Source organism: Cucurbita pepo, chromosome 1 (genome assembly GCF_057944985.1).
Source record: "Cucurbita pepo subsp. pepo isolate OVF chromosome 1, ASM5794498v1, whole genome shotgun sequence".
Taxonomy (NCBI): Eukaryota; Viridiplantae; Streptophyta; class Magnoliopsida; order Cucurbitales; family Cucurbitaceae; genus Cucurbita; species Cucurbita pepo.
Genome location: NC_141798.1, coordinates 8,120,904 through 8,140,677, shown reverse-complemented (window position 1 = coordinate 8,140,677; position 19,774 = coordinate 8,120,904). Strand labels below are relative to the sequence as shown.

The window sequence follows — 19,774 nt, the reverse complement described above, 5'->3', positions numbered from 1 at the left end:
TCAAAATTTCTAATCATAAATTCTTATTTGGATTATCATCCAATCCACCAAACAGTCCTTATGACAAATGACATTTCCCTATCCAAATACCAAACATCTAAGAAAAAAATGAACTAGACAAGTGAAAATTGTGTTGATAGAGATAAAACGTGCACCCAAAATGCTGAAACGTGCATTATCATTCACACTTTACTCCACAGATAAATAGTATAGAAACTCACATCACAAGATGTCGTGCATGTTATTTCAGTTTTTTAGTACTAAAAAGGCACGATAAGGGGCGTTTGACAATGATAACAACAATTTAATCGACAAAGTTCGATTAGTGGGGTTCAAATCTTTCGCTCTAATTTGTACAAAAAAAAAAAAAAAAAAAAAAAAAAAAAAAAAAAAAAAGAATAGCGAAATTAGAATTAAAAAAAAAAAAAAAAATATATATATATATATATATATATAGTATAAGGCATCTGCAAAAACCACCTTTTTGTGCTGTTTTCCTACATTTTCCTGGTTTACATGATTGGTGGAGTGAATGGAGGATAAATATTTAATGGGGTATTCAGAACTTGGGAAAGGTGACTCCCCTCTTGCCTTTTCTTCTCTGGTTTTTTCATACAGTATTTCAACTCATCACATTCCACTAATGTCGACTGCTTTCCATTTCAACATTAATATATCACCGCAGTCGCCAATTTCTTTGGCTTTCTGTCGGATCGGCCAACATTTTAGGCTTTGCTCGACTTGACAAGAAAAGTCATTACTAGTCTAAGTCAATCAAGTCAGTAGAAGTTTTGCATATTAAGTTCTTCTTTCTGGTGGTAACAATCACTTTAAGAACACATAAGAAGAACTACCTATAATTGTTGCCTTGCCAGAACTAAATTACTTACCCCTGTAGGTCATGATAACTTCAAGTGGAAAGTAGTAAAGACCAAAGTTGGTTCAGTGGGATGAATGAGATCCTAGCAAGAGGTAATCACTTGGTAGACCGGTGGGTAGTGAAGGAAGCAGACACATTATCCATTTTAACCTCTCCTTTTGAGAGGTAACACTAATGGGGTTGCAATCACTTGGGACTGATTTTCGTAATCTTTGCTTGAAGATGAAAATTAAAGCCAAAAGAAGAAATCTTCGGGAAATGATGATGAATTCTGTGGGTTTCACCAATCAATGAGAATCCAAGAGGTGTCAGTTAGAAGATACTCGCACCAATAATACATAGTGGGTGGGCGGCATAATGCCAATTTGGTGGTGCTGCTGGTCACAATCATAAGGTTCAACTCAAACTTATGCATCATTTACAGGGAATCAAGGACATCTTTCTCATTACGAATACTTTCAACTACACTCAATTTACTAGTTGGATGGAGCCCTGGTTTGTTTTGATCGCATTGGGAGAGGAGAAAACTAAGTTGTCAAGGAGGTATGTGTCTTTCAAATGATTGCTCTTTTCTTTCCCCTTGAAGAAGTCATCTTTACTGAACAATAAGTAGCCAATGGATTGGGCAATGAAGAAAAGATCAGAGGCTTGATTTCACACGTTGAAATGAGGTGGGGCAATAGATTTGATGAATGTAGAAACTCCCACAATAGGGAGAGAGAGAGAGAGAGAGACTTTCTTCTGTACCTTTTTCTTGATGGATTTTGAATGTGTAGAAGTGAACCTGAGTCGAAGTCAAATTCATAGCTACAAGACAATAAGGTAGTGGGAAAACTTTCAAGCAAAAGTTATACATATATGGTAGAAAGGCCACACAATTATAATCTAATCTAAGGGCAGTACAGTTAATTAGTACTTCCTGAGTCAAAAGAAGACAAAAGTAAAATTCATTAGTAGTGGAGTTAGCAATAATGATGTTTTAGACCTATGAAAAGGGGAAAAAAATAATGATTTGTGGACAGTCAGTATCACATTGACCCTGATGAGTGACTTCAGCTTGTGCATCTATTTTACTTTCTGTCAACTTTGTTTTCCTTCTATGAAATAGTTTGGTAGTCTCACGAATTTAAAACGTATTTGTTAAGGAGAGGATTTCACACTCTTATAAGGAATGCCAAACACCGGGCGGTGTGACAGCGAGGACGCTGTATCTCTAAAGAAATGGATTGTGAGATCCCACATTGGTTAGAGAGGGGAACGAAACATTGCTTATAAGAATGTGAAAACCTCCCCCTAACAGACACATTTTAAAACCGTGAGGCTGACAACAATATGTAACTGACCAAAATGGACAATATCTGACAAACCATGCAAATCGAAGACTTTGCTTCCTTAACGTTGTCCTGCTCTTATTAGTTAATTACAGAGCTATAGGGGATGCTTCAATACTGCACTAGTCAGCAATACTATTCTAATACAACTGTTTGTTTGGACTTCCAATTACTGCACATGGGAAACAGTATCCCGATGAATAATTTATATGCCTATTCTAATATTCAAACATTGGACTATAAGTTGAGAATTCGATGATTTTTGTGTAGTATATTGACGGATCATGGAAACTCGGAGCCAAGAAGATGGAATTGGCTCGTGGATTCAAATATTTGAAAACTGAAGGACGGAGAGCCTCATTTTCTCTAATCAATAATAAAGTTCTATAGAAAAGAGCCACACCTCAGCGTTCACAGGACTCGGAATGAAAGACAATTTCTTTCCAATATACAGCTCTACTTCATGCTTCACACCCACACCCCAGCCTATAATATATAGGCTTTTTATTCGATCTTTCTATTGGTATTATGTTACAAAAACTTGAAAACATAAATGGTCCTGAAAATTAAACGACACTCTCTATCAACGAAAGAGCAGGCAAGTTTGCCTAACCTGATCACGTATGCATGTTGTAATTACAGCACCACCAGTAACTAAAGATCCATCAATAATCTTTAATCTTCAGCAGTAGACATCAGCGGGCGCCTAAGACTGTCGGCAGTTGCAGTGAAGCTAACAGGCATTAAAGCCGGGTCAGCATATGCAGTGACCAATTTATCTAGAAATTCAGCCATTGTAGGATCATTTTCATCTGCTCTATCCTTCTTTATCAAAGTCTGAAAACAACATGTGGTGTCAAGATCAGTGTTAGACGAAGTTGAAGAATAATATTGCAGGCTTGCAGCAAATAAACTTACTTCCGCAGAATAAGCAGAAAAATTGGGTAGGAACCGTTTCCGACAGTAGTCATTGAAAAGAAGCGTTAAAATAGGGAGTGGAACCAATAAACTTGATGCGAGAGGAAGCCCCTTCAGTGTGAATATTCCCACAGCTATAGCATGCATGAGTACTAAAGAAAATATAACGCAACTGTGCGCAATAGGCCAGAACTTCCCGCCAGTTTCATACTTCGGTGCATACACATTTATAAACTGCACGTTATACATAAGCAAAAACGCATTATTGACATGCATGCGATAACTCCCAGCTTCAGCATAAGAGAAAACATGGTAACAACAAATCAATAATACAGCTAAAACACTCATAGAATATTTTCAATTTTTTGCTTAAAATTGAAACTCAAACGAAAAATTCTATTTTAAAAAATTTGGCATACAAATATTTTAAATTTATGTTGCATTTTTCTTTTTACTTTATGGAGATGGTGTAGAAAAGGGAGACTCTTTTAGACTGAATATCAAAATGATGCTTTATTAAGGTGAAGCAGCCACTTATATAGGCTGAAATACAGATTTAACCCAAGTGGTTAAACGATAAAACTCAACCAAACAACCACCTAATTAAAATTCACAATATTTCACAGGATGATAGCAAAAATCTACGAGGCAAGATCAGAATACATCAAGTAGTGAATTCAGTATAAATACATCACTTGATTTATCACTGTATCTTACGACATGCATCATGGGTTTTTAACTTTATGGTGAGGGGAGAGAGGGAGAAAAAGGTAACCTGGTTGCGGTAGACTATGTATTCCAGACCGAAGTAGACAAGAAGGAAGGGCACAATAAGTGGAGCTAGGAAGAAATATGTGATACCAAGAAGTACAAAGAAAAGAATTCTCGGTATGTCCTGGTGGTAAGGAATGGATGGAACTTCTAATTCCTCATCCGAGTTTCCACTGAAAGGTTTTGTTACAAGACTGCTAATAAGAGCGAATAGGTTGATGAGTTCAGATAGTGAGCTTGTCCATCCCGATGTGACAACATAAGCAATGAAAAATGAAGCCTGCAATCAAGACGAAGAGTGAGAGGTATAACACATTTTGCCACCTGATCATATAAAGTACCGAGTTCTATAGATTCTATAGCGTGCCCAAATTAATCCTTCACTAACTTTGTATAAATTAAGGCACTCATAGAATCTCCTCCAGATTCTCAGGCATCAGAGAAGTTTGTGTCAGCACAGGACAATATGCCCGCCTATGGTTGTATAAACCCATGTAGTCAATTAACGACTCTAGAGACTCGCTACCTGAGGTATGCTGTTTATGAAGCCTAGCCAAGGATGCAAGCAACAAAAATGTTTTTCTTGTCATTGGTTTTCTAGCAAATCAGTAATACTTATGGCAGCAGACATTTTCAGCAAGTAAAAAAGTCGATATATCCTCATAAGATTCACTTACTTAGTGCAACTAAATTTGGTGATAAAACATGTACATAGGAACATATCAAAATATGCAAATGCAGCATAAAATCCAATCCTGATCTTCAACCAACTTAAGGTACTTCATGGTAAAATCATGTACAATTCTAAGAAGTTAAAGAATAAACAGCTTGGTTGCACAAAAAAAAAAAAAACAATAATCATCATTTACAAACGACCACTTCATCAACTATAAGTGTGAGATTTACCAATTCAGTGAAAAAACGGGGAAAAGTCCATGTTTTATTCCCCCACAATTTTGAATCACAAATTCATGTCTCTGACCTAATAACTTTTACTGTGATAAGAACTTTGTCCAATTGATGCGATCAAAAAATAGAAGTGTGAGATTTATCAATTAATGATTGAAACTAAGTTTTAAATTGGTTGGACTTGTACAAGTTTAACAACCTTGCCTAACCAATTTAGACATAAACACAAAGGTGATAACAAAGATACTGACATTAAATTTCATTGAATCATACAAGTTTAGGCTTGAAAAGATATACAAATGTGACAAGACTACAAACTGGTTCAAATCCGTTATTTGTAAAAGCTTCAAAGAAAGTTTTCATAGGGACACAAGGCTTCACCTGTGCAGGTACCGCCACAGCAAGCCTCGTAGGAATAGTCTTTGGCTCAAAGACCAATGAAAGTTGAAGCAGAGCTGTTCCCGAGAAGACAGTAGCAAAGAACACATTCCATATAGTGAACCACAATACTTTGAAACATGCACTCTTTTTTATGTCACTTAAAGAAATGTATCCTTGAATGGATGAGAGACATTCCATAATAGGGGGCACCATCTTCAGGAACAATTGAAGGATAAGGCTAGGAAGATATCCTGTTATTATTTGACTAATGAATGTTCTGCAACATAATTAGAGGTAAGACCATCAGAACATCAGATAATCCAGCAGGAGAAAATAAATCATATGCATGAAACATTTAGCATTTATTGATTATCGTCAAATAAAAAAAATGATCATCAACTGTTCAACGATCACTATAAAACAGCGAACAGTTCTCTCAAAGAATAAACATACAGGGCTTTTAGTTGGCTTTTGTATGCTTTCTGTGAAACTCCAGCATCCAAGTTTTTGAAACAAAACATTTTATGTGAATTAATCACTCATGCTTTCTGTGACGAATCTATATAGATATCATATACAAATTGTCTTTAAAAGACTTCTAACTTCAATTATTGACACAGCTTCAAAAAAGAAAAGAAATGCTACTTCTAACAAGAGCTACGTGAAGAGTGATCACTTACATGGTAAGAATGCTTTTAAGAAACGGAAACCAAATTTGTAACTGATTAAGGTTAGTCAGTCCTTGCACAATGAGAACTGGTATAAAAAATAGTGCGGTAAGAAGGAAACATGCAACCGCAACTCCCAGCTTAGATATCCATCTTTGCATAAATGTTGAAGAAAAAAAAGGCCAATATACATCATGAGGCTCAGGAGCTGGTTCTGTCACCCAATGAATGGGATTGTTCGATTGTTGCATATGCATAGCAATTGCAGCACCATAACGTGACTTGAAGGATACAAAAGCAGCTGGAACTTCCTTTTCCAATTAAGAAAAAATGTTAATTAGTTTGATACAATTTACCAAGCACCGTGACCAGGAGATGCCTCTCATATTAACTCTACAAGTTTGTTAACAATCTCAAATCCGAGAACACTGGCATAACAAGACATGCCACACTCTCCACCTCAATCACAACCAGATTAGAAGTAAATCACAATTCTAAAGATAAACAAATAAATAAAAACTGCCGACACGGTTTAATGGAACAATCCAATTTAGTCTTGATAAATTCCAAACGAATAAAATTAACAATAGCAATTATTTATTGATGTTCTAACTGGGTATCATAGAAATTATCCCACATATTTTTCAAAATGGGCAACTCTTATCAATTACCTACTCAAAAATAAACGAAGGGGTTGATGCTTGAAAACCATAATGACTTGATTTTAAAAGATTACGGGATCAACCATTGTTATTATCATTCACAGCCAGATTCTAGGTCTCACAAAATTGGATGTACTCATCACAATTTTCATGGGCAGGGGAATATTACCATTTCAGTGTGGAACAGTGATATTCCATTTAGTCGCAAGATAAGTTCCATTTCACAAATAAATTCACTGCATCAAGGCCAGTAAACATGGCAGTGAATTTCCATGTTGTGGAAGCTATCTTGCTGTTGGAATGTTTTAAGGTAGACTTGGTTGATAATAGACTTACCTAGCATGGTACTATGTGACTTTGAATTCGAAAATTAAGGAGGAATTAAGTTATTTAAGATGAGAAAAATTGAAATTTCTACCAACTCACTAGATATCATGTAATGGAAATTAACCATTACCAATTTTTAACATGCACCAGCAATTAAGTATAATTTTAAAAAATTAAACGATAAGGAGATAACTGGAAATTTTTTTCTAGTGACATGAACGATGTTGAAAAAATGCTTGATCATCATGGACTAAGACATACATTTAGCCTTTTTGTTAACACCTTCAATTAGATGGTGCATAACTTTACTCAATTTCCCAAATCTGACCTGCTGTCCTTCTCATATATTTTGCAATATCGTCCAACTTATTATACAGTACTATTTTTTAACTCAAAATTCAGGGAAAGATTAAAAATGCATCACAAAGAAGAAAAATAATTCAATAAGGACGTGCATACTTTTCCAGCCGATGAAACCTGCGATTGTTCCAATCTCAGATGCTGTTCTATGTCTCCTAACCTTTTTCCATATCGATCAACGAGATCAACCTTTCTTCTGAACAATCCAAAACAACTACCACGGTTAGAATTTATTTGTGAGGGATTCGATTGTAAGCGGACGAGCCTTCTGTAATGTGTTTTTGCATCATTCTGTGGAACAAAGAGAAAAAACACAACGTAACTAAAATAGCATATTAAGCACACTAACAGCCAGCTTTCATATGCAACTCCAACTAGACAAGGAAATGAACCTAGTTTTCTTGATACAAGTTTCTTTCTTCATGTGAGAAAAGAAGAGAGGAGCTGAAACATTAGTCTGAAGCTTACAATGAGACCTCGAAGTTTGCTTGTCCGATGGACAACTGTATGAGCCAGATAAGTTGAGGGGTGATACTCGGTGAAGAAATTCTCAACACTATCACTGGTGTTTCTCCCAGCAGAAGCAGGAATTGCACGAACTAAGATGGTAAACTGATGAAACAGAGGCTTGGATGAACAAAAATAGTCAATCCTTTTAGAAGAAATATAGTCGTACTCCTGCAGATTTAAACTTCAAGATTAATCAACTTTATTAATTAACCGTATAAATTGCCTCAATCTACAATAAGTTTAGAGAGACGCCAAAAGTTCGTACATATTGGCTAGGTGCGAAACTATATCCTCTGTACTATCATACTCAAGCACGCACTTAAAAAGCTAAGAAAATAGGCTTATTTTCAAAGACGGGTCACTCCTTCCAAAATACAACTATGTTTATCATTTTTTATTGCAGAATGCAGATATTATTGATACTCATGCTTTTCACCAGCATAGCATCTGAGGACAGAATGCTAGTCAAGTGGCTGCAGAAACATTAAATAAATATCACTGATGCATATATGAAAAGAAGCACATATCTTTTATGGTTAGTCACCTACATAGTAAAGTAGAGAGCAGATGTATGCAGTGATGAGATACACAGCTGAAAAGTGGAACCATAACCTGCCAACTAGAAGAAACTGAATTAGTTTTGTGGTATTTGCCTAAAAAATAGAAAAGTAGAAGTTGTAATGATCAGGAAGAATGTCAATTTCCTTGATCTCTAAAAAAGGTATAAATCTTAGAAATGAAATCAGAACCATCCAATACAATTTTCTTCGTCTATAAAGCAAGCTACTCTTTCCAAGATAAGACCCTCGACATTTTATGTAACATGAGGAGTTAAGATTAAGTCAGCACGAATATGGAAAGAAAACCCATGATAAGTTAAGTATTTGATTTGTTGATCAAAATAGAATATCAACAATTATGTCGAGAAAAAATTTAATGAATATATCAACAGATTTATCAACAAAATATCAATATTTCAGGAAATATGACAAAATTCTTCATGCTAATTTTTTCAGGAAAAAAATTACGACTTTGAGAAACTTCATCTAATAAATACAAAAAAGAAGGCTGCTAAGTCGTCTCAGTTGAGAATTCTGGGGTAAGGCACAAGACCTTAGATAGACCACGTATTCAAACTGTTAGACGAACACGACTCTCCACAATGGTATGATATTGTCCACTTTGAGCATAAGCACTCATGGGTTTGCTTTGGGCTTCCCCAAAAGGCCTCATGCCAATGGAGAGAGTATTCTTTGTTTATAAACCCATGATCATTCCCTAAATTAGCCGATGTGGGACTTTCATCATCCAACACAAACCTTACTGAATTAAGGATGCCGTGCATTAAAATGATGAATAATATCAAAAAAGAAAGCCGACAATCCTTTCATCCCAACATTAGTACACTCATTAACCCTTTTAAATGAAATCAAAACTTTCTCAAGGAGAACAAATATATATGCATATATATATATATATATATATATATATATATATATACATACATATGATGATTGTTTCTATTAGCTGAAACCATTTGACTATATCTACTCTGAAAATTAATCTACACTTACAAAAGTATTGTTATTTAAGCATCCATTTGATATTGAATATAAAATTATGATTAGAACATACCAGTGCGATCCATCCTTTACATTGGAAATAGTAAATACGTCCAGGGAGTTATTTGAAATATTAACAATGTCAACATTCGTAAGTTGATCCCCTGAGCAGTTCACTGGAAGGAGAACAAAGATTCCAATGACACCAGCAAATAAAAGCACTTTTAAGCTGCAACATTTTTCAAACAACAAAAAAAAGTTAAGAATAAGGATGAACAGAATTGCCTGATCTAACCAAATATCGAACAACCGAATCAGTATACAAATATCGAAAAAGGCCATAGTGGGAGAACTAATTGACTGAGCAAACTCTTAATTACCTGAAAGTTACAATACGCATAAAAACTACAGCATCCAGGCCTGAAGATGACAAAAGCTCCTCTTCAGAAAGCATCCAAGCTTTTTTCATCCAATTAGCAGAGGGTATTAATCTTTCTAGGTTGAAATCCCTTCTCTGTTTAGTTTTTCCTTCAGCCACCAAGCGTGGTATGTAGATGCCATAGTAAGCCGGTTGTTTCCTAACTATAGAATATAGCACGAGAAACGAAAAACATATTGCAGAATTTATTCCCACAGACGTTAGAAGTGCAGAGACAAACATCGCTCCAGAACTCAAATCTGAAGCCTCGCCAACGGTATGCTAAATAATGAAACGCCGAACCACAGAAAAGCGACAACTCGAAAGTTGAAGAAGAAGATAAAGGTAATCGACTGTGACAGTTCACTATCAGAGTTCAATTTTTTAGGAATTTTCAGGTCCAAGAACAGAGATGCATTTTCGCCGTGAAAACAGCAAATGAAAATGGAGAAAAGATGGCCGAGCTGATATATTGACGAGGTAAGACAACAAAGATGGTTTCAGAAGGGAATAGAATCTCAACCCTCCAGCTGAATCTGAAAAAAAAAGCCAGCGAGAACGGAATCGAAATTACGCGGTAAAGATCATTTCGTGAAGACGAAGATTCGCTGCCCTAATCACAGTCGCCTTGATTTCCGAGACAGATAACTTCAACAAATGCCCTAATCACAGTCACCTTGATCAGTTCGGATGGTGTCTTCGACTGAGAACTAATCACAGTCACCTTGATTTGCGAGACAGATAACTTCAACAAATGCAAGTGATCACATGGAAAAGCGCGCGATCTGTAAATTTTGACTTCGTCCTAAAGAAAATTTAATGATCGTTTACTTAGGGTTCACATAATAGATTAATAATTTATCGTTTTAAACTAGAAAAAAAATAATGGTCTTATGATTATAAACGTAAGAGGCATTAGAAATGTAGAAGAACTTGGACTGTACATTGGGAAGGGGCCGCGCGAACGCAGGCCCCCACTGCCACAAATTATGACGTAGGCTCTGCCACTTTGGGCAGACCTTAGGCGGGCACCCCTCCTAAGTGCAATGGAGGTCACCAACCTAGGCCATGAGTCTTCTTGATCACCCATTGACCCCGTCCAGGTAAGTATGTTGCAACGGTTGTAGTTCCTTGCTTTATATACTGCTTCCAACCTCTCCTCCTCATACACTTTTTCGATGTGGGACGATCTTAGTGTGGCTTCCGTGTTGGACTATTCTGAGGCTGTGGAATCTAGCAGCATTTTCGGCCATTTTTATTATAATTCAGATATTTTTTTATATGATTTTCTTAATTGCATTAATTTACTGAATCGTTAAATTGAATTATGACCAAACTAAACCTATTAATTTTGAATATTTTCTTATCTTTTACCATTTATATTATAGGTACTTTACTCTAATTATCGTAATTATCATCCTTCGTATGATAATATAGGAACTATTTTATTTTAAATAATACTATTTACTCATTTAATTTAAATAAGAATTATTGTTTTTTTAGTACCCAAAATTTGAAGAGTTAAATTATGTTAATTTTGGCTAATTAAACCCTTGACTCAAAATAGTGAATTGTGTTTGCTTCTAAGATTACCAATTAAACTCCCACTATACACTATAACTTATTTATTTGAAAACAATATATGATGAAAATATAGTTGTATTTTACTTTAAATATGTATTTGATGGTAGATTCATAAATTGGATTTCGTTTTAAATTGTTATTTAAAATGCGTTTAATAATATATTTCCAAATAATTAATTCAGTATTAAATTTGATATAAATTATTATTAAATAGTGTATAAACATGTTTATGCTAAAAGTTTTGTAACATCATATAATTCATACTACTTTACATATTTTATTTTAACAAAAAAAATCAATTGATTTGATGACACAAAATCTCATATTTATTAATATTTTTCTCTCTCTTAATATATTATGTGCTATTTTAATTGAGATCATAAACATAATTCATATGGCATATGTGATGTCCCACATTAGTTGGGGAGAAAAACAAACCACCATTTATAAGGGAGTGGAAACCTTCCTCTACCAGACACGTTTTAAAATCTTGAGGGGAAGCTTGAAAGGAAAGCCCAAATAGGACAATATCTGCTAGCGGTAGATCTGGGGCATTACAAATGGTATCAGAGCCAAACACCGAATGATGTGCCAGCCTTCTCGCTGTTCTCTGAAGGGGGGTAGACACGAGGCAGTGTGCCAATAAGGACATTAGGCCCTGAAGGGGGGTCGATTGTGATGTCCCACATTGGTTGGACGCCGGGCCCCAAAAGGGGGTGAATTTTGGAGCGGTCCCACATCGAATGGAGGGGGAAAGAGTGCCAGTGAGGACGCTCGACATTGAAGGGGGTGGAAACCTAACCTTCCTTGGTTGGGGAGGAGAACAAACCACCATTTATAAGGGTGTGGAAACCTTCCCCTATCATACGCGTTTTAAAAGCCTTGAGGGGAAGCCCGAGAGGACGCCCAAAGCCCTAGCATACGCGTTTTAAAGCCTTGAGGAGAAGCCCAAGAGTACGCCCAAAGAGAACAATATCTGCTAGCGGTGGATCTGGGGCGTTACACCATACTAAACATGTTCTTATCTATTAAATTTTATTATAACGATTTTATAAAAGTTTCCTTTGTCATAAATCATCTAAATTTTTATTGACATCTAAATTTTTATTGACATCTAAATTTTTATTTAAAATTGATAAAAATCAATAAATATGTTGTCCATAAAATTAAATTTTATGTCTAATAGAAAAGAAAAATTAATAATTTTAAAAGTTTAGAGATAAGGTAAACACAAAGTAAATAAAACACACTAATTAAAATATTAAATACTCAATGTATTTAATTTAATAAAAAATGTAAATTAGATAAATACAATTTACGAATAAGGCACGTGTGCAGTTAAATCTATTTCAGTTTGGAATTTTTAATTATTATGGGAAAATAAAAGAGAGGAAGGAAACGAAATAAAGCGGGTATCTCCAAATCACCAACGACAAATGAAAAGGTAAAATCATTCCCCTTCATCCTTTTGTTCAGATTCGAGTACAAGTTCTTCACATTTCTGGCGGTTCTTTCTTGACTCGACCCCACGAACTCGCATGATCTTAAATTACAGTTTAGCAATTTGAATTCCACAAAGCCAAAAATATCCAGAGTCACATTCAATCCAATTGAAGTGGAAGTTAAGAGTTTCTGTTTCTGTTTCTGTTTCTCTTCCCCTTTCGATCCGATCCAGAAGATCCGGAAAATTTGGTCATGAACTCTAAACCTTCTGGAACTTCCGCCGGTTTGCCGGTGCCGGGGAGCTCCGGAGGCAAGGGAAACTCGTCGTCGTCGTCGTCGTCGTCATCGGCATCGGGTACGAGCAAGGAGAAGCAAAAGGAGAAAGCGAGAGTGAGTAGAACGTCACAGATACTATGGCACGCTCACCAAAATGATTCTGCTGCTGTTCGCAAGCTCCTGGAGGAGGATCACTCCCTTGTCCATGCCAGAGATTATGACAACCGCACTCCTCTCCATGTTGCATCGCTTCATGGCTGGATCGTCGTTGCCAAGTGTTTGATTGAACACGGTGCTGATGTTAATGCCCAAGATCGCTGGAAGAACACAGTAAGTTTTATCTGCCTGTTCTATACGGAAATGATTCTTTATAGGAGCTATTTTCTGTGTTTATATGGTGGCTCGATTACGATTTTACGTTTCATTTTCCATTCGCTCGTTCTATATTAGATTTCGATTCGTGTTTCTCGGTAATTTTAGCGTCACGTTTGAGTTTCAAGTCAATACGGTAATTCAGCACGTGTCCTGTGTTTTTTAGCCTAGGCTAGTGGGCAATCCGCGGTCATCAGCTTAAATCTTATGCGGACAAAAGAACTCGGAAAAGAATTCCAATTCACGTTAAAAAAGACCTGTCTCTTCTGTATGTGTGTGGGCACGAGACTAAATTTATTAATCGAAAACAAGTGTATGACTGCAGCTCAAGGGCTTTATGATCGTACTACTCCTAGAATGACTTTCCATATCCTGTTAATCTGAGCTACTTGCACTGCTTGCGATTTAAATCTGGTCAACTCTGAAGGATTGATTTTATTTTGCAATTGGTCCATTGCCGCAAGGTTGCTCTTTCTCTTTCAGTGGAGTTAAGCTGCTTTGTACATTTTGCTACTTATAAAAATGTAGTTTTCCTGACTCTATTGGTAAGAAAAATCATGCGTTCAAAATAAGCTCGATCTCATATTTACTAGTTATGTGTACTCTATTCCTCCATTTTTTTCGTTGTTTTGTGTGAATGTTAGAGTACCGAGTGCAACATGTGTGTAAATCACTTAGCACCATTATCCTATTCGATGTAGTCTAGCATTTTTTTCAATGTCCAAGCTTTTTTTGTGGAATTTACAAGGATCTTGTATCGTTTATGACAGCCGCTAGCTGATGCAGAAGGAGCTAAAAAGTATGACATAATTGAGTTATTAAAATCGTATGGTGGCCTTTCCTATGTAAGTGAAGAGCTTTCCTTTTGATTCTTTGTATTTGTGTGTCTATGCATGTGCCGATTAGCCGTGGTAGTATAATTGTCTCTTTATACATTAATTATTCTTCGCAAGCAAACATCTCTTCCTTACTTCCTATATTTTCTTGATTACTGTGAAAATCAGATGCTTTATTTACATTTATACTATGTTCAGTTATATCTCATAGTTCCTTGCATTTTCTACGAGTCTTCCGTGTTATTGCTGTCCTTTTATTTCATTTCTATGTTTTATCTTATATCATCATCTTAATGTGCATGTTATTGAACTGGCTGCATTGAAAGATTAAGATATTTCATCTCCGTGAATGTTCTTTTGTCTTCTTGATGGGAAACAAGAGAACTGAATATTCTTCATATCAGGATTTTGTTTCTTAATAACTTCTGTCTGAGCATGAAAATATATGTTGCAGGGTCAAAATGGAAGCCATTTTGAACCGAAGCCTGTTCTTCCTCCTCTGCCAAATAAATGTGATTGGGAAGTTGATCCTTCTGAACTGGATTTTTCAAACTCAGCTATTATTGGCAAGGTACAAATTATCCTTCTTGAAATTGCCTGCAAGTACGATTTTGCTATAAATCGTTTCATATGATGATTGAACTCGGAAGTTGCTTGCAGTTCCTGTACTGGAGTCCATTGGTTTACCAATTTATAATCAAAATCTATTCTGCTAGTTACGGCGTCAAGAAATGCAAGTACAGGTCTGAAGTGTGTTAATTGATTGAAATACTTGATTAGTTTTAGCCAATACAAACCGAGAGCCTTTTAGTCAATATGAGTGCTGAAATAATTTAATGTTAAGCTTTTTGTTTTGTGGTTTGAATGCTTTGTTAGTATGATTATCAATTCATTTAAGAGAGTAGTTTTCACTTATAATTCCTGTCTTCTGCAGGGGTCCTTCGGGGAAATTTTGAAGGCCTATTGGCGTGGAACCCCTGTAGCTGTAAAGCGTATTCTTCCATCACTTTCAGATGATAGACTCGTGATGTAAGATCCACTATCTTTCTAGTTCCATCTGATAAAGACCTTGTCTGGTTGCGATTGGATGTCCCATTCTTTTTCTAATTGATAAAAAACACGTTGAAGGAAATAAAATAAGAAATTAACGATCATTTATAAAAGTGATTGACTTCTAAAACCATGCATGTATTCCTAAGGTACAACAGAACAGTGAACTTTACGGAAAATTTTCTCTTATATATATTTTTTTCATGTTGCCTTTCCTTGAACCGGCAGCCTGACATCTGATTCCAGCAGTCCCAGTATTCACCAGAACCCCTCAAAACTCTCTCTTTTTTTTTTTTTTTTACTAAAATTTACTTTCTAAAGCCTCCTACCACTTTCCTCCATTAGTTTTTCTGTAAATCTTTTTCTTTAATAATTACAATAACCATCTAAATTTTTACTAAATTAATGGGAGTGGAGTTAATTGTGTTGGTTTTTCTCATTCAGTCAGGACTTTCGACATGAGGTTAATCTGTTGGTGAAGCTACGCCACCCTAACATTGTCCAATTTCTTGGAGCTGTCACTGAGAAGAAACCACTTATGTTAATCACTGAATATTTAAGAGGGGTAACTGACAGAGTTTCTTTTTATTCCGATACTGAAAATTTTTAGGTTTTGTTATTTTTAAGTTGTAATTACTCATGCTGGGTGACATTGGTTTCTTAGGGCGATCTTCACCAGTACCTCAAGGACAAAGGTTCCCTCAGTCCTGCTACGGCCATAAATTTTGCACAGGACATCGCCAGGTAAAAAAAATTGATTCCTTAAAGCTTTTATAGAAAAGAATTAAGATGCCCCGGAAAATTTTTGGCAATAAAAGAGAAATTTTGAACATTTTAGTAGTTTTGCAATGGACATTACCAGATAAATGAATTTTGCGCAAATTTGGCTCCTCACTGCCAATAGAAAAATGGAAGATTATTCTCCCTATGTAATTCCGTTATTTCCTTTTAGACCTTGCGTTTTCATTTGTGGTAGAATTCATCGTACCTTTCTTAAAAACGTTCATGCATGATTATTTTAATGTGAAGGAACATGAATCCTTGAATATTTTGCCCAAGAATAAATAAGTTTCTTCGATGATTATTGGAAATAAAAGAACAAATCCAAAGATTAATTTATTTTCCTTTTACTTGGATTCTGCGTTGCCAGAACTGATCTTCTTACGTTACTTTGCATAAGTTGAGATCTAAGCCTCAGTAGCAGGTTTCTCTAAATGCTTGCAAGTTGCAAATACATAGGGTGCTTAATTTTCAGCTGCCTGATTATGGGTTTTTTTTTTTTTTTTTTTTTTTTTTTTTTTTTTTTTATGCATAATGAGGGGGGCATTTTACTCGACAAATTGTCATGTTGGATTGCTTTGAATCTCTTGTATAATGTATCAGCCTAGTAAAAAAACCTGATGAAATAAATAGAAAGCAATTCCCTGCACTATTGCTTTATCTGGAAAAAGATGCTGCTTCTATGATGCTATAAGATCTTTTAGTGACTTTCTTTAAATTTGTTCATTTTATCGAAAGAATATCTGCACAGTCTATTCGCTAAACTTTCACAAATTTCCGGGCCGTGTACCATTTATTTGCGAACAAGCTCATTTGGTTGTTTGAGACATTTACTGATTTCGATGTGGGTCTCTTTTTCTTCTTGATTAGAGTAGGCTATATATCATAGTATCTAAAATCTCATTGTACTAGAATTCTAGAAATTCATGGTCATGACAAAGTAATTCATCTAATGTTTAACCAAGTCGAATATTTGCTCCTTTGGACTTTACTAGTCGTGCTAATTAGTTTGATAACAATTCCTATTCTAGGGGAATGACTTATCTCCACAACGAGCCAAATGTTATAATTCACCGTGACCTAAAACCAAGGTGAGTTCCAAACTTATATCAGCATGCAATCTCTCCCACTCCTTTTTTTTTTTTTTTTTTTTTGCAAGGGATTTACGTCTGAGACTTGAGAAACCATATCACCAGTTTCTGCTGTCATTTTGTATTCAGTGTAGATTTGGATTTGGTTTGCTGTCATCTTCTTTTATTATTGGAAGAGTATTTTGAAATTTCAGGAACGTTCTTTTAGTCAGCTCTGGTGTGGAGCATCTAAAAGTTGGCGACTTTGGTCTAAGCAAGCTCATCAAGGTTCAGAATTCACATGATGTTTACAAAATGACAGGCGAGACCGGGAGCTGTAAGTAGTGCCTATCATACCGTTATTTTCAGTTTTATATAACTCTCTACTACACAAATCTTCTTTATCATGTTGTGCATGTGGCGAAAAGACCGGTATATGGCTCCTGAAGTTTTTAAGCACAGAAAATATGATAAGAAAGTGGACGTGTTTTCTTTTGCGATGATATTATACGAGGTATTTTTTGCGTTCGCAGGAATATTAGTAAATTTTTATTGCAAGATATACATTTGACTCGCAACATTCCAACTGGTGCAGATGCTGGAGGGAGACCCTCCACTGGCAAATTATGAGCCGTATGAAGCTGCCAAATACGTGGCTGAAGGTCATAGACCGGTGTTCCGTGCGAAAGGATACCTTTCTGTTCTAAGAGAGTAAGTGGATCATTCCTGTTTCTCTTTCAACCTAATCGTTAAGTTATTTTTCTCATGTGAATATCTCCCACTCGAACTTAGATTCCTCAATGTTACTCCCAACATTGAGATTGCTTCTTCTCATGAAAAAAAAAAAAAAAGAAAAGAAACAATTTCATTTTAGATCAATTTATGGAGATAGCTTGTCATTTATTATACGAGCCTCTTCTGGCTTCATTCTTTTCAGGTTAACTGTAGAATGTTGGGCAGCTGATATGAACAAGAGACCTTCTTTCTTGGAAATTCTCAAAAGACTTGAAAAGATCAAGGAAAGATATACCTACTGATCATCACTGGAATTTGTTTAATGCATAGCATTGAAAGTGATGGTATGATTTCATGTGTGAATGCAGTGCGGTATGTAGTTCCTAACATTCAGCTTTCTTTATACGCCCCTGAAGTTGCTAGTTTCTCTTGACTAGCAAAGGCTGTGAAAAAAGATTTTACGGCTTCTTTCACCCTCTACTCTACTCAAATGGTGATTTTGATTGAAATATCTCATTTTTCTTCACCTGCCCACTCTAGTATTGTCATCCCCAATCCCAGTCCCATTTTCCGTGGAGGAATCTCCACCAGAATGTGGCCTTCTTCAATGTCTCCCATAGCATTTAATCATTTCTTTTCATCTTTCAATTGTAATTTAGATTTGGTGACGAGGAAAACTCAAGCATTCTATGTACTTCTACTTCCATGGCTTCTCTGAATCTGTCTTTTCGTGTAAAGAATGGATTTAGTTTTTGTTGCAAGAGGATGCATGTTGTAGACTAGATGATTATGGGAATTTTCTGTTTCTGCATGCTTCAGACTTGAGCTTTTCCTTGCAACTTCATTTCTCCAATATGCACTCGAGTTCTTTGATTCTTCCTCGAAGTGTCTGATTCTCTTTCGAAGCGCGATTTCCACGGGCGAATCTGACACTTGGAATCTGACTCCCCCAATTTTACTTGAAAAATAATACTAAATTAATAAAAATACCAACTTCAATGTTATTAAGCTTAAAAAATGCCTCATCATTCATTAGTTAATGAAAATTATTAGTAATTTATTTTAAAAATATTCTTAAATTTTTTTAAAAAATTATTAATACTTTTCACACTAAAAAAAATTACATCATTTAGGTATAAGATACCCATAAAATTTTAAAAATAAAAAATATGTTTAATATTTCTAAGATTTTAATAGATGAAAAAGTAAAACTTTTGAATATTTAAGAATATTTTTAAAATACTATTAAAAATATTTTTGAAACTTCTTTATAAATTATACATCGAAATAAATTGAATTTATAAACAAATTATTAATGATGCAAACATTTATTATGTTTTTTCATATTGTTAAGGTGATTTTCATTGACTTTTAAAAAATTTTAAATTCCAAATTTGATAATGATTTGCTAAACAACAAATTAAATTAAAAGGTTATGAACATTTTCTAAAAATAAAAAACCAAATACCCACCAAACTTCAAAGTTAAAAGAAGCTAAAGTTAAAGAAACTAAATTTGTAGTGTAATTTTTTTTTTCTTTGATATAAATTTTTTAACTTTAAAGATTATAAGTGATATCTCGACCAAGTAAACTATACTTTTTTTTTTTTTTATCTAAAATAATTTTGAAGATCGTTCTTATTATATTTGTCACACTATTTACTACCCGGTAAAGCTCTGTTCTCCCAAAATAGTTACAACCTATGCCACAATAATCTTCCTTTTTTTAAAAAAGAACAAATTTATTTTTTCTATATTAGTTTTGAACATTTAACTAATTCCGCAGTAGAAAGGCAGCATATGCACCACTTTCCTCTTAGAGAAATCTAGAAAGATTTTAACAGCATTTAATAATTTCCAATTCCATCGAAAAAAAAATTTGCAAATTTTCTTTTAAGGTGAATTTCGATTTCAAGATCATTTTTTCCCTT

The 19,774-nt window shown here is 35.1% G+C and overlaps 1 protein-coding gene, 1 non-coding gene and 1 pseudogene across 5 annotated transcripts; 1 reads left to right on the top strand and 2 right to left on the bottom strand.

The window, feature by feature from the left end:
• Nucleotides 1-2,493: 2,493 nt before the first annotated feature.
• LOC111802038 (Early-responsive to dehydration stress protein (ERD4)) lies at nucleotides 2,494-10,533 on the bottom strand. Of its 3 annotated transcripts, XM_087128011.1 has the most exons (11): nucleotides 10,374-10,532; nucleotides 9,660-10,324; nucleotides 9,353-9,508; nucleotides 8,266-8,329; nucleotides 7,676-7,885; nucleotides 7,307-7,498; nucleotides 5,871-6,169; nucleotides 5,191-5,467; nucleotides 3,905-4,180; nucleotides 3,130-3,363; nucleotides 2,494-3,048 (listed from the first exon to the last, which is right to left on the bottom strand). In XM_087128011.1, the coding sequence occupies exons 2-11, from the start codon at nucleotides 9,938-9,940 to the stop codon at nucleotides 2,887-2,889; spliced, it is 2,151 nt and encodes a 716-aa protein (XP_086984137.1). In that variant the 5' UTR covers nucleotides 9,941-10,324; nucleotides 10,374-10,532; the 3' UTR covers nucleotides 2,494-2,886. The 3 variants fall into 3 exon arrangements, with proteins under 3 accessions (XP_086984137.1, XP_023542066.2, XP_023542072.2); XM_023686298.2 differs by having other exon boundaries at nucleotides 9,660-10,533; XM_023686304.2 differs by lacking the exons at nucleotides 9,660-10,324; nucleotides 10,374-10,532 and having other exon boundaries at nucleotides 8,266-8,336; nucleotides 9,353-9,499.
• Nucleotides 10,534-10,646: 113 nt separating this feature from the next.
• LOC111782834 (U1 spliceosomal RNA) lies at nucleotides 10,647-10,808 on the bottom strand. Its single transcript, XR_002813205.1, has one exon. It is a non-coding gene; the product is annotated as a U1 spliceosomal RNA (small nuclear RNA).
• Nucleotides 10,809-12,751: 1,943 nt separating this feature from the next.
• On the top strand, nucleotides 12,752-18,654 carry LOC111807197 (serine/threonine-protein kinase VIK-like; annotated as a pseudogene). Its single transcript, XR_015411994.1, has 11 exons — nucleotides 12,752-13,330; nucleotides 14,143-14,217; nucleotides 14,663-14,779; nucleotides 15,143-15,237; nucleotides 15,703-15,823; nucleotides 15,923-16,002; nucleotides 17,070-17,129; nucleotides 17,324-17,445; nucleotides 17,537-17,622; nucleotides 17,704-17,819; nucleotides 18,046-18,654. The product of XR_015411994.1 is annotated as a serine/threonine-protein kinase VIK-like (transcript).
• Nucleotides 18,655-19,774: the final 1,120 nt, after the last annotated feature.

Coding starts and splice junctions, on each gene's coding strand:
- LOC111802038 (XM_023686298.2), bottom strand. CDS start 9,940: ATGTTTGTCTCTGCACTTCTAACGTCTGTGGGAATAAATTCTGCAATA. Junction 8,330..9,352: donor GTAAAGGATGGATCGCACTG/GTATGTTCTAAT, acceptor TCTAGTTGGCAG/GTTATGGTTCCACTTTTCAG. Junction 4,181..5,190: donor CTGTGGCGGTACCTGCACAG/GTGAAGCCTTGT, acceptor TCTTGATTGCAG/GCTTCATTTTTCATTGCTTA.